At 36.6% G+C, this 24,568-nt stretch overlaps 2 protein-coding genes across 2 annotated transcripts in view; one reads left to right on the forward strand and one right to left on the reverse strand.

Moving 5' to 3' along the window:
- Nucleotides 1-1,572: 1,572 nt before the first annotated feature.
- itih5 (inter-alpha-trypsin inhibitor heavy chain 5) lies at nt 1,573-20,589 on the forward strand. The gene is made up of 14 exons (XM_015352412.2): nt 1,573-1,808; nt 1,908-1,955; nt 2,547-2,710; nt 3,297-3,410; nt 6,020-6,267; nt 7,300-7,469; nt 8,999-9,115; nt 12,935-13,106; nt 13,316-13,625; nt 14,142-14,698; nt 14,920-14,964; nt 15,689-15,805; nt 16,135-16,512; nt 17,781-20,589. The coding sequence occupies exons 1-14, from the start codon at nt 1,701-1,703 to the stop codon at nt 18,083-18,085; spliced, it is 2,853 nt and encodes a 950-aa protein (XP_015207898.1). The 5' UTR covers nt 1,573-1,700; the 3' UTR covers nt 18,086-20,589.
- A 137-nt stretch (nt 20,590-20,726) lies between these two features.
- Nucleotides 20,727-24,568, reverse strand: part of tmem110l (transmembrane protein 110, like) — a 31,044-nt gene continuing 27,202 nt past the window's right edge. The window contains exon 8 of the mRNA XM_015352413.2: nt 20,727-21,248. Coding sequence (XP_015207899.1) covers nt 21,198-21,248 — 51 coding nt within the window. The 3' untranslated portion in view covers nt 20,727-21,197. The remainder of the gene's footprint in view (nt 21,249-24,568) is intronic.

Below are 24,568 nucleotides of genomic sequence, written 5' to 3' on the forward strand. Positions count from 1 at the left end.
GGTTGTATTTTTGTATTTATTGAACTTATTTATATTTATTGAACTATTGAACAAACATCACACAGGTGTTATCACAAAAATTGAACCATGAATTAGATTCCCCATAAGACACTCATGAGACTCATTAAGTTGTTATTATCATGCTGAATAAATATCTCAGGCGTGGTCTCCAGGAAGGTCACCGAATTTGAAGGTATTTGTTCCACGTCTTGGCTTGAAATCTGCTTCCACTATGATGACAGGCAATACAGACAACACCATCAAGAACAGGAGCGGCCACAACTAGTCCTGGGGAGTCGCAGCTGGAACAGTTTGAACAACTTCACAGTGATCAAGTAGGTAAATTGTTAAATTAAGTTCCAGATCATTTGTGACTAAACTTGAAGACCCTGCTGTCTTTAAGGACCAACATTCACTTAAAGCAAATAGGTCTCCAACACCAGGGTTGAAGACTCTTGAAATAAGGAATATTTAGTCTGCAGTCCTAGTCTACTGGTTCGTATAGGTTTACAGGGATCGAAAAATAAGTTTGTAAAAACTTGTAATGACATGTTTATGATCAATTAAAAAGGTGATTTGAAAAAAAATAATTTGGAACTCATATCGAATCAAAAATATGGTTATACTTCAAGGATCATGATTCCATTGATTGAACAAATGACTTGCTTAACTTACAAATGTTACCATTTTTTTAGAATCCGGTGATTTGCAGGACTCTAGAAATCTAGAAAAAAGCGATCTCCATTATTGTACAAGATTAAACATGTAATTTAGAAACCTAGCAAGAAGCCACTCTTGGGAGACAAATAAAAACACAATATGAGAACGGGCCGGTGATATATACTGTAGCTTTTCAGCCCCTTTAAGAGAGTTGGCTGGGAGAAATTGTCGGTGCCTTCCAGACAATTGTGACTTCCTCTCTTACACTACATCTAGTCGTCGCTAGGTGGAGGTCAAAACGTGACTAGGGCTTCTATGCAAAAAGTATAAAGAAAAATGGTGCATTTCAACATTTATTTTACATACAGTACATTGTGCTGTTCAGGCTGCGATGTCCGAATTTGAATAAATACCTTAACAGCAGTTTAATTGACAAAATAGTAGGTGTCTGCAATGCGTCCGACATGGTCCGCTTTCTAACTTACACCTTGAATGAAACAATGAAATGCAAAGCAATCAGTAAGACCCTTAGCGATTTGTGCAGTCACCACAAAAGTTCCATCTTGCTCTGTTGTGTGCTGAAGATGTACAGGAGTACATTTATGTTTTTATTTAATACGGCATTTTATTATTACATTGTGTTATAATTTTAGATTACACATTTTATATCCTGATTTATGGAAACAACTTCCACCTAAAAATGTGTGTAAAACGATTACTGGGTGAAGATTGCTTTAAATATAAACAAATGCTCGGATTTCTTAAAGCCAGATTGGGAACGTTATTGAAATTGCCTTCAAATGAGAAGAAAACTAACCGGCGAATGTCAGCTGTTTGCTGAGTTAATACTTCAATTCCAAGTCAGCTTGTCTGAGTGCCCAGCACTTAAGCATCTGCGTGTGGGCGGTAACTTGGAAGAGTTTCTAGTCCTCTGTATGAGAGCTATTTTGTTTCACACCTCTCCATCTCGGATTCTGTTCTGTATGAATTTCGCGTTGTTCTCTTAAACTCTTTAATGAGCACATGGTCTCGCTGTCACCATGACTGTTCTTATTTTGCTGTTGTGTTTAAATCCTTTAGTCTTGGGTCAATATGACGATCCCGAGTCTTCTGAGGATGACATCTTCACGGAGGTTGAGCCAGATAGTGTGAGTTATTTAAAATGTGTTTACACCGATAACCTTGTTACTCGTCAATTTAAAGGATATAACAGGCTTGGAATATTCTGTCTTTTTTTTTTCTTACAGGGTTTTCAAAGAGTGCCAAGACAGGCAAACAGCAAACACCAAAAAAAGGTAAGCAGAATTGAAAGTACAGTACATAAGACATTTATTTATTTACAGACATCCTCTAACGCAAGATAGTTTTGGTGTTTGTGTTATTAGTTTTGTTGTTATTCACACAATCCACAATTTATATGCAATTTATTTAGAATTTTCATTTGATGAGAACTGTCTGTGAAACACTATAAAGAAAAGAAAAGTTTTTACTCTCAGTCCATGAAAGTCCTCCTATGACTTTAAGGAGTGTGATCCTATTCCACCCCTGCCCATGTGTGGGAGAATTAGAGAAACTGAAGTGTGTTAGCTCTGATGTGGTTTTATTAAGATCAATAAAGGATTTCTTATCGTAAATATCCAGAGGTTATATAATTGCTGTTAACAACATATTGCAAAGGAATGACAAAGAAAGAAATTGAAAGGTATTGAAAGAAATAGGATTCTCTTAAGATCTAATAATGCTTCATAAAAGCTTTGAACAACCTGTATGTGTACTTTTAATAAGAACTCAAAAATATTTTTGTGGTTGCCTACTGACCAAATGTATAAACCAGTTGCAGTTTCACTCCAATTTCCAATCTATTCTTTCTGTGCCTAATCTTTCAGGAGAGTAAGCCCCATATTCAGGATTTCACTGTGAAAACCACCATCATCTCTCGATATGCTTTCACTGCTGTGTCCTGCACCATGTTCAACAGATTATCGGCTGCAAAGGAAGGTCTTTTCCAGATACAAATCCCTGCTGCAGCCTACGTTTCGAACTTTACTATGTGAGTATCCAAAAGACGTACTCATTTTAGCCAAGATGAAAAATGTAATTATATGACTAATGCTTACTGAGAATAAGGAGAAGCTGTCCAAATTCAGTGTCAGTGCTGAGATCAGACCTTGCAATACTTCAGCTATCTATAGGTTTGGTTACATTGTTTTTCTACATGTTGACTTAAGACTGTGAATTGTTGATTCGGTCTTTTTTTTCCCCATTTTGTGCTTTCTTTCTTTTTTTCTCACATCTTTAAAGTTGCTATTTCGGTCCATGCTGCATGCCTGATAAAACCTCTGAACTTGTTGCCTAGTCTCTTTTCCTGAGGTGAACCTTACAAGTGAATTCTACCGAGTCACCCAGCCAAGATCAATAAAGTGACTAGCCACACAGAGGACTGTCAAATTATCACTGGGCAATTTTCCACCACCAGCCCAAGGGAGCGATCTTAGCGTGAGAGCTGCAAATCCATATGGATTTGCAGGCCAGCAGTCACATGGAGGTCTGACCCATCCCTCTCATAGCATGTGCTGTGTAAGGTGCATGACTGAGACTTCAGGCTTATGTGTATTTTTTTTCATTTTACATTTCAGGATAATTGGTGGAAGAGTTTACCCAAGTGAAATGAGAGCAAAAGAGAAAAAATCTAAGGGGATCAGGAAGAAAGGATTGCCTAATCCTGGGAAAGATGGCAAAGTGGGAAAAAGGTATGGATGTCAGAACCAATGACAAGACACCACTGAAAACCTGTCATAATCTTCTTAACAACTCTGCTGATGTGTGAAAACCTGATGGTTTTCATAGTGGTCTGTACTGGAGTGTACATTACAATTGGAACATAAACTGAAAATACTGAATTTTAATAGAATATTTTAAAAAGATAAGAGCACTTGATATTATGTATTTAGTGTTATGCATTTATGGTATTTTAAGCAACTGTAAATGGCAGTTAGAGGCCATTCTGTCTTTACTATATTCCAATATTTATATTAGTATTAATAAATATTACAAGTATGATTGTTTTAATGATACCACACCCAGCTCCATTCAGTTGAAAATAATGTTGTCAAGACATCTACTCCAGGATTGACATTAACAGGCTATGAGATTAATGATCAGGGTTCATGAGACTTGGCTGTCTTGTTAAGTGAAAAGCAGCCACCATATCCTGTAATTAGCAGATTTATAGGGTTGAGAATAAAGGTGACTCTAAAGGTTGAGATGATGTCACATGCCAAAATACAAACACCATTAATTTGGAAATTATGGGTTTAAATCTGAGTGAAGAGAAATGCTTAATACCTCCAGAGACCCAACTAATGCATTTCTGTATTAGAATTCTTAATTTTATCAAAGCGTTGTAGTTAACTCAATAGAGGAAAAATTGGGATGAAAACATTTTCAGTCCTCAAAAAAGTTTCCAATATTTGCTTTGTCAGCCTTTTCTTTTGTATTTCAACTCCTGTTGTAAATCCTGACATCTCAGGTGAATTGGAACACTGTTTTTCCCCATGTAGCAGACAACCTGTACCTGCAGGATATCTAATAAAACACCACAAAACATGGTTATTTTGCTACTTGTTTTTTAAGAACCCAGCATTTTCAGGCACTGTTAACAAATGGTTCTGGTCTTGGCTCTTGTTCCCTCATGTACTAATTAACACTTTTTATATACTGTATGTTAATGTCTTTGCTACTCAATTGTCATTTTAGAGATTCTGGTCTTCTAGGTAAGATAAGGAAATAGCTTGTAAATCTAGAAGCTAAACGTCTACAGTTGTGTGGTCAAGTAGTCCACATGCAAGCCCAGGAAAGCAGGAGGGAATATAGAGATTTATCCTGAGGCTCAAATAGTGGAGCAGACAGTCTAGGTTGATGGGACAAGGCGAGTTTGTCTGGAAGAAATGAAAGCTGTAAAAGCAGAACAAATTGCATTTGAACCAGATGGGCACCAATTATGAGGAAGGTATGTGTATAGTGTAATTGAGGAGTATTTAACCTAAGGAATTAGGGGACAGGGAGTTCAAAGTGCTACTCTGTTGAGGTGAGGAGTTATAAGATATCACTAAGAAAAAGCTTAAACCAAATCGCAGATCTATTCCTTAACATTAGCGGCATGAGGAGTAATTGCAAGAAATTAAACTTCATTTACAGGAATGAATATAAAATTAAACAGTGTTTTTATTTCTCAAAAAATGAATTGCCAATCTACAGTATGTGTGTTAAACTGGAAAAAGGAACATTTAAGAGCTTAACATTAGGTGTATACTATAGACTACATACTGAAGACACGGATGCAAGTAGATAACTTTATAATGAAATGTGTAAGATACATAACAAAATGTGGAATTATTGGGCAATCCCACTTTTATACATATACATGTAACGGGGAAAACTGAAGCTGGTATGATTGAAATGGTCAATAATGGCTTCTTAACCGAGCTAGTAAAGGCACGTTTTGGAGAAGAAGTTCTCATTGACTTGGTCTTTTCAACCAGTTTAATAATAATAATAATAATAATAATAATAATAATAATAATAATAATAAACTTTATTTTATATAGCGCCTTTAAAGCTTCTCAAAGTGCTTTGCAAAATGACAACAACAATAAATAAAAGAAAATTAAGCCTAAATGATTGAATGGAGAGATTTAGAAAAAGTTAAAAAAAAAGCTCTATACAGACTACATAAAATGGCATAAGATTGAATGATATGCAAAACATATATCCTGCTACAGGTGCAGCTGAAGAAAGGTATTGGAATCAACAATCAGACAGGAATATTACTTTGAAAGTCTAAAATAACTCGAAATGTTTTTCAGTACTACAGTATAAAGGAGTTGAAGTTAAGTCTCTAAAAACACATAGGACATTAATCATAGAAATTTAAAAAAAGAAATATAGTAGTATATGAGCTAAATGAATAATGTAATATTCATTATAAATGAATAACTGTAAAAGTTCCACCTTTTAAGAATGGAGACACAATTGTACCAACAAAGATCTTAGTCCATGGTGTCCCCGTGACTATACTGGGGCATTAGGACCCACACAGACCACAGTGTGAGCACCCCCTACTGGCCCCAATAACATCATTTCCAACAGCAACCATAGTTTTTCCCAGGAGGTCTCCCATCCAGGTACTGACCAGGCTCACACCTGCTGAGCTTCAGTAGCCATTTGTGAGTTGCAGGGTGATATGGCTGCTGGCTAAATGTGATTACAGTAAATGGGATTGGATTCTGTGTAACAGATATTCAAGTGTTCTGATTTTTTTCCTTGAAGTGCTTCATATTTGTATTGCCCCCCCACGTAGTGAAAGCGAGGTAGAGACCTTTCGAATTACTGCCAGCATACCTGGAAAAAATAAGGCCATTTTCCTTCTGACCTACGAGGAGTTACTGGAAAGACGTCTGGGAAAATATGAACATGTGACCAGTGTGCGGCCTCTGCAACTGGTGAGCAGGCTGGCAGTCGACGTGACGATCCTGGAGCGCTCCGCCATAACGCACCTTGAAGTGCTGCCGCTCAGGAACGCCAACGGGAAAGCTTCTGTATCCATCAGTAAGTATGGCTCTGGGATTTCAATTACGGCCAAACTATAGGCTTGTCAGATGCAGCTGTTCATGTTAAACTGATCTCAGTACTTCTCATTACAAACGATACGGCTGTACTTTCATAAGGCACAGGATTTTAACAACCACAGAAAAGGGTGTGTAAAAATTGTGCATATATTTATGATATATTGTCAATATACAAATATGACAATAGAAACAGCTGGTAAAATGTATTGTATAGCAATAATTCTAGTTTTACTACTTCATGGCTTATCTGTGTTTTATAGTTTCCAATACGCATTAGGACAAAGTAAAAAGCAATACATTTCCAAATAATCAATTGATCTGTCTAATTTATTATTTATACTGTTATTGAAATTCATTAAAGTAATTGGCAAAGGAATATGTACTAAAATTGCTTAAATAGATACTTTCAAAAGTCGAATGCTTTTAATTTATAATGGGACAAAAAGGGAGCACAGCACAAAGAAATACAGAGAATCTAGATTCACATTTGATTGAAAGAAATTAGTCAACGCCACCTGTGCCAATCCTAAGCAGACATTTTTAGGTGATATTTGTTATGTGCACTACTTACCTGAGAAAGGGAACATCACAGGAAGAAGTTTCAGTATCTTCCCTCTGTGTTATTGTAATTTTCTATTAATATATTTTGCTAGTGTGACTGTTACACATTGTAAGGATTGAACATTCTATATTAAGATGGAAAAGTAGTCTTTAAGGCACTAGTGCAAATGAAAAATATTAAACATGATTTTCAATGTTATTTTCAATGAGCGACAGATATCTTGGGAGTACAGTATGTGAAGAGTTGAACCTTTTTTACTTTGTTTGCGACACATGCCCCGCAGATTAATGAATCATAAATAAATTCCTTGGTTAATCATTAGTTTTGGAGCTACAGGTTAAGTTAATATTGACCTCACATGGTTGAAATGTTGGAGGTAGTTCATACATGATTGCTTGCTTAAATCCTGGTCCATACCATACTCAATTTTAAACTTTCCTTTACATTCAGGTAATCCCTCTCCTCCTATCTCAACTGTTATCAAACAGAATAAAACCTCCTGCAAAATTACCTTCAGCCCAAACATCGCACAGCAAGCCAGAATAGCAACGAACGGAATTCTGGGTGATTTCATTGTCCGATATGATGTGGAGAGAGAGTTGGGAATTGGGGATATCCAGGTAAACTCTCAAAAACCAAATGCTAATGATGCATTTTCATGCAAATGCGTTCTCTGCTTGAACTGTAGAGATTTCAGCGATCTCCATTTGCATTATTAAGCAGTCTTCTAAAAGTGGCTTTTATGAATTTTAATGTTTTCCTCAAACAAGTGTCAGAATGGAAAAGTGAAGGTTCAGTTATCAGCTAATTCCACTAATTCCAATTGCTGAGCACCATACAGTAGACCTGCTGGTTAAGAACAGCTGTGTTATGACAAATTCCTCCACAACCCTCAAAGATTAAAAACAGCAACAGAGAGAATATATGTCATAACATACTGCTGATATTAGTGAACAAATAAAAGTATTGTCTTTTTTTAGTAACTTCAAGTTTATCTTTATACTGGAGCCTCCCAAGTGTCTCAAGCAGTAAAGACTTGCTGGAGCTCTGTTTGAACTCATTATCTTGGGTTTGAGTCTGGGTCATGTCGTTGTTTGACTACACTTGGCATTCCTGAAGAACAGCACCCCCAAGGACAGGACAGGATAAGTGAGGATATGGCCAACACTGGCTCCTGAGGCCTCCTGAGTGCTTGTAGGCTTGTACTACTGTCTGTGATAGACATACCTCTCCTCCAATAGGGGCTGAACCTCCTGTACAGAGCCGTGGTGTGTTAAAAGATGATTGGCTCGAAGGTGGGCAGGTCAGGGGAGCCCGCCTGCAATTCTTCATTCTCCTCTTTATTTGGTTGTGGGGTTCATACCTGTGAGAAATGACATGAAAAATAAATGTCTATTCTAGATTGAGGGATATAGAAAAAATCAGTTTTAAACAAAATTGAGTCTAGTGCAGGATGAAGTAGTTCTTTACCTGTGCACACCATGTGCAACACCATATCTCATTTTATCATATCCATGAAGGGGATCTCAAAAATGTGCTTTGAAGAGTCCTTGGACCGAATGGCAGAGACATTGTTATATCACTGTGCACTGTGCACATGTAGCTATGTGTGTGTTGGCAGAGAGTTACTGCAATTGTCTCTTAGGGCCCACCCACCTTTATTTCCAAGATTTTCTACTTACTACAAAAAATGAAGAATGTGACAAGGCTAATGCATATTTGCTGATACATTTCAGATTAAGCAGTGTATTTGTATGTATTGTTTATTATCATTTATTCTGCAATTTCCCTCACGGGATAAATAAAGTATCTATTTATCTTATCCATGTAGTCAATTCATGTTTATTGGGGACTGGCATATGAAAACATCAATAATCCCTTGAAGATGCTAAATGAAGATTTAGAACTAGAAAGCTGGTTTACATTAGTTTCACCTACAGTGGAAGCATATGCAGAACACTTTAAGGAGTGTTATGCACACTCTCCTGCTCCTGCTGTTGTGGAAAAAACACTTCACTGGGATCCTTCCAAAAGCGTCTTGATGAGTTTTTTGTGTATTTAAAAAAAAAACAAATCAGCAGAATGCATTTCAGTTACTCTCATTTCTGTTAAGGTTTACAATCTGTTTCTAACAGTTACATTTTCCTAGGTCTTAAATGGATATTTCGTGCACTACTTTGCGCCAAAAGATCTACCAGTTGTTCCTAAGAATATTGTTTTTGTGATTGATACCAGCGCTTCCATGGTAGGAACTAAAATCAGACAGGTAAGTCCTCTCAGTGATCTGTGATAAAGTTCAATAGGTTTACTTTTCATTGTGATGTATCTTTGTCCTTAGTGATGGTGTTTAAAATAATTGTTATATGTATACATGTCATATATAATTTCAAAACTTGGTGCTGATTGTTTTCTTAAACAACATTATATTCTTTGGGTGGAGGAGCACATATATAACATAAATGGACATGACTTCTATAGGAACATTATTCTTGCCTGGCAGGAGGGACACAATGAGAATAACTTGATTCTGACCTTTCTTAATATGAGCTGCCTGCTTTTCTTAACATTGCTTTCTCGGGATTAAAAAAAAAATAATCTAACTGCATTCATGAAACAAGAAGCAATGCTTATGTATTCCAGACAGCCTTCAAACAGCAAACCTACTGAAACAGGGATTTCCAATTCTGGTCCAATCCAGTATGTTCTGTAGGTCATCATTAAAGCACAGATTTTCTTCAGTTCTTGAGGACCACAGTTCTATTGCTTGATCAAATTACTTGCTTGATTTACCAGTAGATTGGAGGTGTTGCCCATCTTTATAAACAAGTGTCTTAAAAGAGTAATTGGATTGAGGCTCTCTTGGTCCAGGTTGGAGACCCCCGCACTAGACCAACAAATCACAGGCTGAATACGTTCAATTCTAGTGCCTGAATACTTTTTTCCAACCAGTAATAATGGTGAACTGTTTGCCAGTATAATAAGAGCTTTGCAGTGGTGGGAAACAATAGAGTTAGTTGGCGGTTGAAAATAGGCTCATAGTCCGTGACACGTCCAGTCACAGTGTCTTCTTTCTCCCAACTGTATTTCTTGGAAGATGGAAAGAGGGATTTCTTCTCACAGCGTAATGTTATGAAGTACAGAACAAGAAGGCTTTAATTGTACGACAATGAGGCACTCAGTGTGCCGCTGTCAAATTCAGATTGTAATCATTTTGTAATGGTGCAGAATCCTTATATTTGTGGACTAAAGCAATTGTTCTCTGTTGTGATCTTCCACTTTGTGTTGTTTGTGGAGATGATATCATATTGCTGAACTTCCTAAGAAAGAAAGAAATCAGTATTTAACTTTATAAAATTCCCCTTTAACCTATCATGAAGTTAAGCACTGATTAAGGATCATTTCAGTCTTCTAGAACTTTTATCTTTTGTTAGCTTTTTAGCAAGGGTTTTTTGTATATACAGTATATACAGTTTACTCCAGAATTATTGGCAAGTATGAAGAAAAAAAGAAATATAAATTAAATAAAGAGTTCATTAAGCACTGAAATATATTTCCAACATAAGGAATTCATTATCCTGAATTAATGATTCAATGGAATCAACCAAGACAAAAAAGAACTATTACATTATAATTTGTTTTCCCCAAAGTAAAAGAAACACAATTATTGGCACCCCTGTTTTTGGTACTTGGTGGAGCCTCCCTTGGCAGGGACAATAGCAGGAAGTCTTTTCCTGTAATGCTTTATCAAGATGTAACAGGATTGTTAACACATTGGGTGGGATCCTAGACCATTCCTCCATGCAGGACCTTTCCAGACCCATGAGGTTTGTAATGTGGGGGATTGTGCTTATGGACAGCCCTCCTCAGCTCAGACCACAGGTTTTCAATAGGTTTCACGTCAGGAGACTGAGATGGCCATGGCAAAACACTGATTTTCTTTTGCTGCCAACCATTTCTTTGTTGATTCTAAAGTGTGTTTTGGATCATTGTCATGCTGAAAGATCCATCTTCATCCAAGACACAGCCTCCTGCAGAGGCAACCAGGTTTGTGTCCAAAATATCCTGGTAGTTTTGAGAATCCATGATGCCATCGATCTTGGCCCCAGGATCACTGGCAGCAAAGCAGCCCCAGAGCATCAAAGACCCCCCACCATATTTTACAGTAGGTATGATGCTCTTTTAGTTATAGGCATCCCTCTTCTTACACCAACCACACCTGTAATGACTGTGGCTAAAACGTTCTATTTTGGTTTCATCTGACCACAGCACCTGCTCCCAGTCAAAGTGCCAATAGCGTTTGGCAAACCCCAGGCACTTCAATGTGTTCCTCTGCAACAGTAGGGGCTTTCTTCTGGCAACCCTTCCAAATAGCTTGTTGGCATGGAGGCGTCGTCTAATAGTTGTTTTTGAGACGGGGTTACCCCATGATGCAACCAATCTTTCTTTAACTGAAACCTTTGGATTTTTCTTCTTTGCCACCTTCACCATCCTTCTCACTGTGCGTGGGGACAAGATGGGCTTGCGTTCTCTTCCTGGAAAATTAAGCACTGTTCCAATGGCGTTGAATTTTTAAATTATTGCTCTGACAGTCAATATTGGTATTTTTAAGGTTTTACTTATTTTATGTACCCATTATTTGCTTTGTGAAGATCAGCAATGGTTTGCCTCATTTTTGTTGTTAGTTCTTTGACCTTCCCCATGCTGATGGATGATGAAAGGTTTTCTGTGCGTCATTTTTATACTCTAGAGAAACAGAAAGTCAATAAAGTACACACATCCGTTCCTTAAGACACAATTGAACTCAGGCAAGAAAAAATATATTATTTTTCCAGATGTGTTTGATTGTATTTTAATGGATCTTGATATAATCAATAATTTTGGCACCTATGTTTTTCAAGTAAAACAGCATTACTTGTTTACAATTGAACCATGAAATGAAAAAATGTTTTAGAAAAAAAGGACAAATATTCCCCTAACATGAGTATTCAATATTTGTCATTATGTAGTTTATTTTATTATGACTTTTTTCTTCATATTTATCAAGGGGTGCCAATAATTCCAGAGTCCACTTTATGTTTTTAATTTCTTAACTGTTTAATTTCATCAAACAGTTAGTTGCTGGTTTTTAGAAATGTTCCCTTAGTCCTGCATGCTAAATTTGTTTCTTTCAAGTTAAGCAATAAAATATTACACTTTCATCTTAACTAATCCAACTGCATTCATGCAAGATGTTTTAATAATTATAATCTAATAAGGTATGTAAATGATGTAATTATCTAACATTTCTAAATGGATAAACTCAAGATAAATTATAGCACACAAGATGAAAATACTTCTTGTTGTATGTATAGTTATTCTTTGATGTTTCTGTTAAGAATCAAAATTGAATTCGTACAATAAGTGTAATGATTCTGCCTTTGTATCCAGCTCTTCAGCATTCCTTTTCTCTTTTGATAAATACTTGGTTGTAGCTCATAAAGGACAAATGGATAATTCTAACAGTAACTATCAGACTTTTCTATCATGTACAGTGTATTTTAGATGTATTGAAAATATAATGCAAGCGTATGCACTCTAATAATCAACAGACCAGATATTTTTTTATTTACTAATCATGTCTGCAGAAAGACTTTACAGCTTATCATCACCAGGTTTTACATTGTCTACAGGCAATAAAGTCACAGCTGCAGGGGACAGACTTACGCACACAGATAAGAGAGAAAACTTTGTACCAGGCACTCTCACACATACGTAGTTTAGACTGAGAAACACAGACAGGACAAGAGTAAGACAGTAGGAAAAGGTCAAAAGCAACAATAAGGCTATTTCAACAAGGCACACTCTTTGAAAGCTCCCAGGTTCAAGGTAACTGGAATTCCCAATTATACCAGAACTTTCCCAGATTGTGGTCACTGTTCCTCTGTCTAGTTCTATTGTAAGTGAAGCTGCATTGTATCGAGATGTTCATGTTTTATAATGAACAGTCATCTTGTTTTTTTAGCCACCTTGTATCCTCATTTGGACGTGTTTTATGGTTATTCTTTCACTAAAGGATGTGTAACACCTCAGGTGTTCTCTCTTGTAGACAAAAGAAGCTCTCCTCACCATCCTTAAAGACCTCCGGCCTCAGGATCACTTTAATTTTGTGGGGTTTTCCAACCGCATTAAAGTCTGGAAGCCAGGAAAACTAGTACCTGTTACACCAGACAATATCCGTGATGCCAAGAAATTCATCTACCTTCTGACCCCCACTGGAGGTAAACATTCTAGTTTCAGTGGTTACTGTAAACATCCTATACTTCCTTAGGCTGCTGGTCTAATGCAATACCAATTGAACTGCAAACCATTCACCTTAATATCCTATATTATCGTATTGCTTTTGATATTGTGCATATCACCACATGTATAAATGTGTTGCATTTTATATTTCAGTGTGTTCAACAAAATGAATACTTTGTCTTTCCAGGCACTGACATAAACGGAGCCATCCAAACAGGATCTTCACTACTGAGTAGTTATTTGGCCAGTGACAACAGTGTTCAGAGCAGGGTGTCCCTCACTGTCTTCTTAACCGATGGGCGGCCCACAGTAGGGGAGATCGAGTCTCCCAGCATTCTGACCAACACAAAGGAGGCAGTGCAGGAGAAGTTCTGCATCTTCACCATAGGCATTGGCAATGACGTAGACTATAGGCTTCTGGAGCGCATGGCCCTGGAAAACTGCGGCATGATGCGCCGCATTCACGAAGAGTCAGATGCTAGCACAATGCTGAAAGGGTTTGTGATTCACACATCTTTTGGGTCTTTGACCTCTACATAACAAGTACATGTAGTGTAAATGTACTGTAACTGAACTGTGAATCTTCAGGGTGTTCAGTTTTGCTGGGTGTTCAACAATCAGCACAGTTCTGACTGAAACTTTAAGCTCCTTTGCTCCTGGGCTCAATATGGATTAGATGAGATGTTTGAGATTTAAATTGCAGATCTAAGGTTCACATTAAGACGTATTTCATTTAGAATGGTTCTAAAGTGGCAACTAATTATATATTGTTATACAAAAATGACAATAGATTTTCCCCATACAGTAATGAAATTACTGTCTTGGATTTATATTGTTTATGTTGCCCAATTTCAAGAAAAAACTCAGAATTCTTAAACCCTCTTCCCCTTGTAGACCAATTGAAGAAAAAGTGGATCTTGTTAATACCCATGTTAACCACTGAGAAGATATGTTTCCAGTATTTCCCAACATTCCAGTGGATCTTGCTTAATCCTGTCTTGCTTTTTGTTTAGATTTTACGATGAAATCGGCACCCCTCTCCTGTCCAGCATCAAAGTTGGCTACACTGAGGACACCGTGCAGTATGTAACGCAGAACCTCTTCACAAATTACTTCAATGGGTCGGAACTTGTGATAGCAGGCAAGCTTGCTGACCAGAATGCAGACGTATTGCACGTTCAGGTCACTGCCAGCAGCAGTGACAAGAGCATCATGCTAGAGACTGATGTGCCACTGAAAGATAAAGCACAAGAAACTGAAAAAACAATGAAGGAGTTCTTGGAGAGAGTGTCTATGGAGAACGATTACACTGAGAGACTGTGGGGGTACCTGAGTGTGAAGGATTTGCTGAGGTCCCGCATACAAAGCACCAACAGCAAAGAGAAGGAGAATCTTTCACAGAAGGCCACAAACCTGTCCTTAACCTACAACTTCCTCACACCTCTGACCTCACTGGTGATTGAGAAGCCAGATGTTCAAATGGATGGAGTTCCAGAAAGTGCTACAGAGCCATCAGATGCAACATACAGTGAGAAACCACAGAGTCTTATCCGGAACATTGAGCAACCAGGTATAACATTTTGGTGTAATTTAGTTTTAAAATTCCAATTTTTCATTAGTATAAAAATCCATCCTTTGTTACATATGCTGAAGGTGTGCAACCAGGGCCATATGTCAGAGAAATATTATTGTCTCATTTGTGTTTGAGTTCAATTTAAGAAATAAAATATTGGTTCCCTTTTACTTCCCTTGAAATGCCTCTGATATGAATTTATTTTTGCTCTGTTGCAGCTACAAACTCTAGGAAGAAAACAATAACCATTTCCAAAACTTCAGGTAACTTTTTTTTTTACCTGATAACCTGATTGTGTTTTTTGCTACACTTTTATTGTGGAAAGACAGAAAACATCTGTGTTGATTGCATTGAGCCTATTCATTAATCTAAGCTGCAGACTTGGAGGAGAAATGCAACATTCCTTTTAAGCACTGAAAGGCTTGTAATTTTGTTGCCTGTAAATGATAATTATCAACGCTAAAATTGTTTAAACGACACTTTACTCACCTTACTTCCCAAGTAGTAGTTCTTCACATATTTAAATTGATATATTGTACAGTATTGTAGGAAGCTGGAAGTCTAAAAAAACAGACTAACTTGAACAGATCAGCTTCAGTGCAAAATTATACTTAAATGCAACATACAGCATTTGACATATTTTTGGAAGTACTGTGGTTTAGAAGATTTAGAAGCGGAATTATAAATCACCTGTTTTTTTATATAATATTGTAAATAATCAGCAATATTAGTTGAGAGCCATAATCATATTTGCATTACCCAAATGATCAATGTACTGTACGTTATAGAAGTGTTGACTAAAACCCCTGAATTCAAGTTTCTGTACAGACATCTTTGTTTACTATCCACATGTTAAGCTGATTCAATGCTCTGTTTTGTAAGACACTTTAGTAAAGTAAATGGCACTGATGAGGTGCGGTTATGTTGCTTTTTACTGTATATTGCACTTTGCTTTCAATTTACAAGTCCATTGTTCTTGCTTTCCAGCTGATGGAGATCCACATTTTGTCATTGATTTTCCTCTGAGCAAGATAGCAGTTTGTTTTAACATCAATGGAGAACCAGGAGATGTTCTGAGATTGGTATCCGACCATAGCAAATCTGGTAAGAAAACCTCTTTTTGAACAAAATGCTTGCTGATATGAAAAGGTGCAAACAGGATCCAAGAAGGATTTAAAAAAAATGCCTAGCAACATTTGCTTTTGTTACAGTGTACACAGTTTTTGTCATTATATTTCTGTACTCTTTTCATTCGGTAATGTGTCAGAAATTGAATTACGTGCACATTTTCTACCACGGAAACTGTGGCTGTTTTAACGTTTAACGTTGGTCACCCTTACATTTATGTAATTGCATGTGTTAAGACAGTAATTACTAGCAAAAATATTTTGGAAATTCATTACTTTTAAAACTGTTTTTTTATCCCTGTATAGGTGTTACTGTGAATGGAAAGTTAATTGGTGCTCCAGCACCACTTAATAGCCACAAGAAACAGCGGACCTATTTCAGCACAATTACCATCATGGTTGACAAGCCCAGGCGCTCATACATTGAGATTACTCCACGGAAAGTCATACTGGACAGCAAGGACAGGATGATCTTGCCCTGCGATAAAACCATAATGGTGGACAGTGATGGGCTGGCTGTATCCATAGTGGAAAAGTCCAACATTACTGTGACAATACAGGACCAAATCAGCTTTGTCATCTTGGTCCATCAGTACAAGAATCCAGCTCCATACCAAAAAGACCACCTGGGCTTCTACATCTCAAACAGCAAAGGATTGTCCAGTGACTCGCATGGCTTGTTAGGTATGCTACAATAATGTTACATCACTCCCTTGATCTGCTTGAATTCAGAATCTTAGTTTTGGGCTTAATAATAATTAAGTCTATAATCACATTTGGTAGTTTTTTAATACTGAAATCAAAGCTCACTGGGCTTGGCATTGATAAATGCTGTATGCCATATGCATCGCTGAGAAATTAAGCTCTCCCAACAACATTTTATAGCAAAAATCATTATGTCCTAAGGCACTTCTGAGTTCTAAAAAACATTATATAAAACAAAGAGCTATTGACACTTGACTGTGATTGTTTAGTTTTTTTTATATAGATTTTAGACTCCAGGCTAGAGTTTCTAAAGACAGATTGCTTGGTGAATACAATGACCAGCTGTCTTTAAGTACCAGTAATAAAACTGCTGCATTTGTGCAGGAAATTTTGTAGGTCATCATGGAAACATCAGCAAAGAAAAGGAATAATTTGGGACGGTCAACTCACACCACTTATGCTAATGCATCATATGGCAAAAAGGATGGGATATATACAGTTCCCTCAAGAAGTATTGGCAAAGTAAAGCAACAAACATTTTTAACTTTACAGACAAAGCTATTTTTTCTTTATGAAATGTAACGTTTTGGAGGTTACTTTGGTGTATATTGGAATAAGCCAGTCTTTAGAAGAGGCCATGAATGCTCAGGCCAGATTCAGAGAGATTCAGAGCTTCAGAGATGAGGTGGTGTCTCAGTACTTTTATTATTATATTATTATTAACATCTCTTTCAATAACTGTTTATCCAATTTAGGCTTTGAGCCACCATGACCCCATCCCAAGAAGCACTGGGTCCACAGCAGGACACACCCTGGATGGCACTGCAGCGCACACACAGACACAAATGCACGCACTCACACCATAGTTATAGTTAGTGAATACGCAAGGCGTCTATGATGAAAGGTCTGAGACTGGAGGAGAAGCAGAGTTATACGATGGAGAGTTTTTTTTTAATCAAAAAATATTTCCATCATATGACAGGGCCAGTTTTACAGAAGCCATTTGGCTTTGGACTGTGGGAGGAAACTGGAGCACCCATTGGAAACCCAAGCAAAAAGAGCATATTTAAACTCTACATGGAGAGTACCCCAGGAATTGAACACAGGGCCCAGGAGTGCAAGACAGAAATACTGATCACAATCTTTTCCTTTTGTTATATTTAGGGATGTAATAGAAACTATCACTGAAATGTCTACTTGTTGGGAATTTCTACTTGTTGTTCCAACCCTTTTGTTTTATCTTTCAGGCCAGTTTCTCTATCAGGATGTGAGACTAACCGAAATGCCATTGAATGGCACAGCATTTAAAAGTCTGCAGAATGAGACCCAGGCAGAGAGTGAGCCACTGGCTTCAAGCACTGCTTTGAAGATAAAAGGCAGGCTGATACCAGCAGTGAAGAAGCAGCGGAAGATCTACAGTGGAAAACATAAGGTGGACTGCTGGTTTGTCAAGAACAACGCAGCTAAACTGATTGATGGGGTGTATGAGGATTACCTTGTATCTCATCTCTTTGACACAGGGCTAGGACACGATTTGTCAAATGGACTGTGATTACTTGCCATGTGGCAGCATCAGATAACTACAAAGCTTGCTCTTGGTCTCAGGAACTCCTATGACCTTCTGCAGGTAAATTCAATTTGCATTGTCCTGATGAATGCAGTATTTAAGCCACTGGTGACAATCAAGAAACTCATTGGGCACCTTTGGGAAAGTTTTATTTTAACATAAAGGTATAAAAGATATAAAAAGCTAAGCTTTAATAGAAGCAAACAAACCACATTACACATCACTTCACATCATGTTAAAATATTCTCCTTAGGTGTAAAAAGGATCATATGCATAGATATGTTTCCCTTTGAGACTCAAGATTTAAGAAGAGTCTTATTTCCATCTATCAACATTTGTAATCTTTCTTGAATACACTGGTGATCTGAACTGAACTACAAAACTTTGGATCACTAGCTCAAGCTCATTTATAAATGCCTTTTCCCTGCAGCATCTGTGCAAAAGATAAGCTTGTCCACTCACCTGAAATTAATCATACTGTGTGTGTGAACAAACATTCTGTCCAAGTAATTCACCATTATAATACACCATTATGATAGGTCTGTGAGTGAGTATACAGTATTCTTGACAAGACACAAGCGAAGCTTCTTATGAAATTCCAGGTAAATATATGAATCTATGTTTCTAATGTCTACACAAGACTTGTTTTAAATTTGTGGAGGAGACATACAGCTTGGACAAAGATCCTTTCACACTGCACCTAGTCATTCACATCTTGACACATACTGTAGGTATGGGTTAAATCAAAACTCCAAACCCAGTAAGTACAGTACTAACAGCTTTTTTTGTCAGAGGTAAAACTTGGAATCATGTACTGTGGTATTAATTTGTGATTAACAGGCAGTTCAACATTTTTGTTTAATCTGTATCCTCACTAGGAGGACAAACTGTAAGCACCGAGACCTTTTCTTTTGTGGAATGTTGCACCAAGATTTTCCCTGTTTAAATACAATATTAGCCATTAGCTTCTGTTTTGAGTTTGCGACCAGTTTGTTGGTCAGTCGATTAACTCAAATGTACCTTTGACATCTTAACATCTTCAAATCCTTCTTCGCAACATCCAAACACCCTGCACATGAACATGTCAGGGATGCTCTCAAGTTATAATACATATTATTTCAACAGAGATCCATTACAGTATTATTAGGGTAACAAAGGTAGTGGTCAGAGGGCTACATAAATACATTCCAACTTGGGTAAAGACATTGTCAAATGGAAAAAAAACTTAATTGTGTGATGTAGTGTAATGATTTTCAGTAACATTTTAAAATGAATAGTGTACAATCACTGTAATACTAATAAAACCTTAAAAACAGCACAAGTCTTATCATAAAACATCTTTATTAGAACGCACAGAAAGTGATTAACACAGCTTCAGTTTTTTGGAATATTTAGAAAAATGGTACTGAACCTGAAAGTACAATATATCATTAGAAAACTCATGTAATCTCTTCTTCATACAGTACATTGCACCCTTAAACATATTAGAACACCAAGATCCAAACTTAGTTTTGCTTTTCAGTCAATTTGTATTTGTGATCATAAAATGAGTGATACAGTATAATACAGTATGTGCTTCACAGAGAAGGAAGGATTCTTTGGAGCTTTTGCAGTTACCTTCTCCATTCTTTAAACCTTTACCAAAGATCTTGACCTGGGAATGCATGGTCATCTCTGGAAATGGGTTACTTATCTTAATTAATGATCTACTGTAACTAGTGGTGGCAGTAGCAAAATGAGTTGTGAAGTTTACAGAAACATTTTGTCTGCCTACTGTAAGTAGAAGAAAACGCTGCCATATTTATTTTGGGGTGCTTGACTCTGCAGCGTGACAATGACCCAAAAGATACAGAAATAAAAGAGATCAGCAAGAGGAAATAAAAAGTGGAAACTTTTTGTTTGACTGTAAAGGAAAAATAATTTTTGGATTTGTTGTCCTAATACTTACAGGTTGTTGTAAATAAAGCAACAACCTTCATTTAATAAATTAAGTAAAACTTGCAACCTTGATACTAATTTTGTAATTCAAAATAGATAAAAACTACAAAATATAAAAAGCTTTAAAAAGATTTCAAAATACTCGAATAACTCCATTTGTAGCACCAGCTGGCATACCTGATTTAAACATCATGTGCAGCAATGCCTGTTAAAGCAGTCCTGTAACACTGCAGTCTACACTGCTAATGTTTGTAGTCCTACTGCTTTGATCTGTAGAAATATTAACCCAAGGGTCACAGAATGTATAATATATATTATTATACATTAGCTAGGGCAGAAATTAATGCAGAACCACTTGAGCCCCATTTACAAAGACCTTTAGAAAAATCATAAAACATTGGTATTTTGTTGAAAGTGAACCTAAACGACATTAGAGCTGCAGAACAGCAGTGTTTAGCACTAAGCAAATCATTAAATATTCCTATTTGGCACCAGTTTCTGAAATGTACCATAAATGTTTAATAAAACTTACAGCTACTGTGACTTCTTTACTTTATTGGTTTGGGGTGATTTATTGGTTATTTTTTAATTTCAGCTATATTTTGCCTGTGCTATATTTGCTATATAACCACACTTTATTTAAACGGATCTTATCTGATGTGGATAGAAAAGAAACTATAGTCAGGGCTGCACTAGAAAGATAATTTAATTCTGAAACAGTATTTTTGCAGTATGTATGTCACTGTATGAAGTCAGTAGGTCAAAAATATACATGTACGAACATACACAATTCATACATTCACAACTTAGCACAGTGACACAAAAATGAACAAATACAAAACCCTTAGATTTGATAGTAACTCAAAACCGTAAAAATACTCAGTTTTGTGAAGTAGAAATGTACATTTTGTCAAATGCAGCAATAAGACAGTAACTTTGTATATATTTTATAACCCAAGAAACCCTGCAAATTTTTAAGTTTCTTATCTTATGTGAACAGTTTTATGTTTATCTTCCATTAGTTGAACTATCATTCACCAATCCCATTCTTGCGAGCTGCAGCAAACTCTCAAAGGATAACAGGGGCAGCTACTGGTCTTGGCATGCTGGACGCTTTGCCTTTTCTATCTGCCTCCAATCACATTTGAGGGCCTCTCCGTTAAGCTTGCTTTTCCAATAGATCGTTGTCATTTTCATTAGTCAACAGCACCTGCAGCGAAGCACAAGAGACAACTTGCAGTTTCAGCGTGTATTAAATTCTTTAATTATATGTGTATGCACACATTTACTGTATAAAAAATGCGGGTTAGTCTTATTTTTTTCAGTGGACTTGTCAGTGTGCACTCATTCCACAATGTGCGTACATTTTTAATATGTTGAATTTGTGGGACTTGGAACAAAATCATTTTCTATACGTTTTCAACCTAAGGGTAAATGGAACTTTGATGCTAGATTTACAGAGACACTTTTCACTGTAGTACCTGAGGGTTCAAAAATCAAAGCAGGTCTGTTTTCAAGGTATAACACACAATCCCTCCAAAAACAATACAACTATTTAACAAAATTCTGAGTATGTTTTGAGGCATAAAAATGTTTTTTTTTTTTTTAAAGGGATTTATATCTGCTGGTTACCTTAAAAGAAAGGAACATTCATTTGTGTACAATATACACCGCAACATGTTCTGGAATTGAAAAGTATTATATTTTTTCTCCTGCAATAAGAAAAATTAAAACAGCTGGATGATCAAGAGAACTTGAGACAGTGTTTTAAACCATATGGTTTTTCTTTTTTTTGTTTTTTTTTAGGTAGTTTATATAGTTTGTTTAAATTTTTTCTTAGTTTTTGTTAATCCAATTAAAACCTTTAAACAATGTAGGATAAAAGGTTGTACACATCTCAGGGAAATACATAGTGTATACAGGGCAGCATTGTTATTACACCTTCTAGACAGTAAGAATGCGTTCACAAAAAATACATTCACCAACAGGATAAAATCATAATTTTAATCAATTGCATTCAATTACTCACTGGTTAATATCAGTGTATCCAATCCATCCTTTCAATTTCCTACAACCATAGTAGAAAACTGCCCCTTTAAGGACAATGGTGCCTTTGTCATGATCTATTTCTAAGATATAATTGTATCCCCAAAATTGAAATTCGCAAATGAAATTAGGAAATATTTGTCTCTTAATATTGCCTTCCTTAAGTGGAAAAGACTACATTTAAAGGTTAACAGCAACACTCAAAATGTACCACTGTGGTAACATGCAGGGGGCTTCCAAGTTGCTTAACCAGGTAAGGCGGAAACTCATAGCGCAGGCAAAGCCCCATAAATAAAGACAAGTTTGTATGAACCTGAGCAATGCCATTCAGTGGAATTGCGTAAATGGCACTACACAACCAACGGAAGCACTGCTGAGGTTGCCTGGGCATTAGCTGGCCAGGATTTGCTCAGCTTTAGCACACTTCAGCTTTAGCACATACGTCTCTTGAGACACGCCGGGTACCTGCCAACCGGCAATGACATCACTGATCGACCACTCCTGCAGTCAAAATGCATTGTGGTAAACTGGCACCATGGAGGTTGCAGCAGGAAACAAATGGCTTTGTCAAGAGGCCATGTGGGTACAGTAAGAGGCATGTTAGAGATGTTTATCAACAGAGCCCTAATTCCAACCTTGAGGTACAAGGGTTGTGTCTGAAAATCCTAGTTCATGAACAATTGGCAATTACAAACTGTGTGAGTACATAATACTACATAACTGGCAATTCCATGTTTTAGTAAATCGAATAAGTAAAATTAAATCATTGTGTTATTGTTTTGCAGAGAACTTGACAAACCTTGGCTTTTTGTTTGACTATCTTTTTAAGAGTGACTTAAACTAAAGTTCAAATTTGATTTTGCAATGACAGCACTAAGGGCTGGTAAAAGCTTCCAGATTACTGCCTTTGAGATTGAGTATTGAGCAACAAAAATGCTGTTGTTTTTTTATAGTTAATTTAATCAGGAAAGGTCGGTTTTGGTTTACCTTTCATGTTGGTATAAACCTTATCTCACATCGGCTCTGAAAATCTCCTGCTTCACTGTTCTTTCAGAGATTATCTACTGTGCATCACAAATAATATTACTCTACAAAGCTTTATGCTTGGCCAAAACGTTCTCTCATGAGTTTGAAAACTTTTGGACAGCATTTGAATCATTGCTATTACAACATGCCTTTGGAAATGACCTCAACTGAAATGAATGCATATCCAACTCCTTCCTCAGAAACGTCACTCCATGGAAATATGATTTAAATGTCACTTTTATTCTTCTCAAATCCTTATTGAATGGGATGATTTGTTGCTCCTTGGCAAATTCCCAGTGTGGAGGAGGAAAAGAATACAACTTTGGAACCAAAAGAATGAACCCACTATTTATTCCACTCACTTTTGAGTGCCGTCAAGATTGCCACAAGTATAAGCTTCTAACCATTAAGGTTCAAACTGTGAGCAAAAGCAACACATTGGAACAGTAAGGAAGCCTTTAGCTTTAGTCTTTTCATCTTTAAACCTGGTCTTAAATGATTATTCAATTTAGTTTTCAAAAATACTAAAGTTGTAATTCTTGTTAACGTATATCTATATTAATGTACAGATCAATCTTGAATAATAAAATTCTTTGTCCTTATGGTATGGAATGTGTGAACGTTTGTCATCTGCAATTGTTACACTATAATTAACATTTACTGTAGCAGCAATAAAAATGTTAGTGTGCAAAAACAACTTAACATCCAGCTTTGTCAAATTGCTTGGTCAGGTCATCCATAATCACTTTATAAACAGTATTTTTTCTTACTGCTCTTGAAAACTTTAATTTACAGTTAAGCACCTAGAGTTTGTATCTTATCTAATGATAAATAATAATAGTGAAATGAGTGGAAGTATTACTGCTTCTTGGCTTAATTTTGTTTTATTCTTTGTATAGCACCCAGTATGTGAAAATTGTGTGCTATACTACTATGAAACTACTAGGGATTGGAAATTTAGCAGGCACTGTTTAGACCAGAATCAGTTGATGTTTTTAGCTTGTTAAAATACATTAACAGGTTATTCCCATATGATTTACTTGAAAATGCACAGCACACCCCTGCAATATAGCAATATTCCTGGGACATAGAGGATTTTTAGGTTTTAGTCCAACTAGCCTCTTAATGAGGTAACTCACATGAGTATTTACTTCACTACACCTGTGTAACCCTTTACCCGCCTTGTCTAAAGCAGGTAATTGTAAAGAAACATAAAACCTGCTGGGCCTGATGAATTGGTATGCTGAAAAAAATGCACTAGTCATATTGTTTTGCACATCTATGTACAGTATGCCAGTCTTAGACACATTTATCTAGTTATGTGTACGCTCCAAAGCAACTACAACAAACAATGGTCAGTACAATTTAAGCTAGTCAGAGGCAAAAACTTTCCATGACGGGGATAGACAGGGATTTCTAAAACTTCAAACAATGGCATTAAATAACTAAGGTTCACAT

Source organism: Lepisosteus oculatus, chromosome 7, assembly GCF_040954835.1.
Source record: "Lepisosteus oculatus isolate fLepOcu1 chromosome 7, fLepOcu1.hap2, whole genome shotgun sequence".
NCBI lineage: Eukaryota > Metazoa > Chordata > Actinopteri > Semionotiformes > Lepisosteidae > Lepisosteus > Lepisosteus oculatus.

Excerpts from the sequence above, each read along its gene's own strand:
- itih5 (XM_015352412.2), top strand. The coding sequence starts at position 1,701 with ATGACTGTTCTTATTTTGCTGTTGTGTTTAAATCCTTTAGTCTTGGGT. Across the intron at positions 2,711-3,296 it reads TACGTTTCGAACTTTACTAT|GATAATTGGTGGAAGAGTTT; the intron begins GTGAGTATCCAA and ends TTTACATTTCAG. Across the intron at positions 6,268-7,299 it reads GAAAGCTTCTGTATCCATCA|GTAATCCCTCTCCTCCTATC; the intron begins GTAAGTATGGCT and ends CTTTACATTCAG.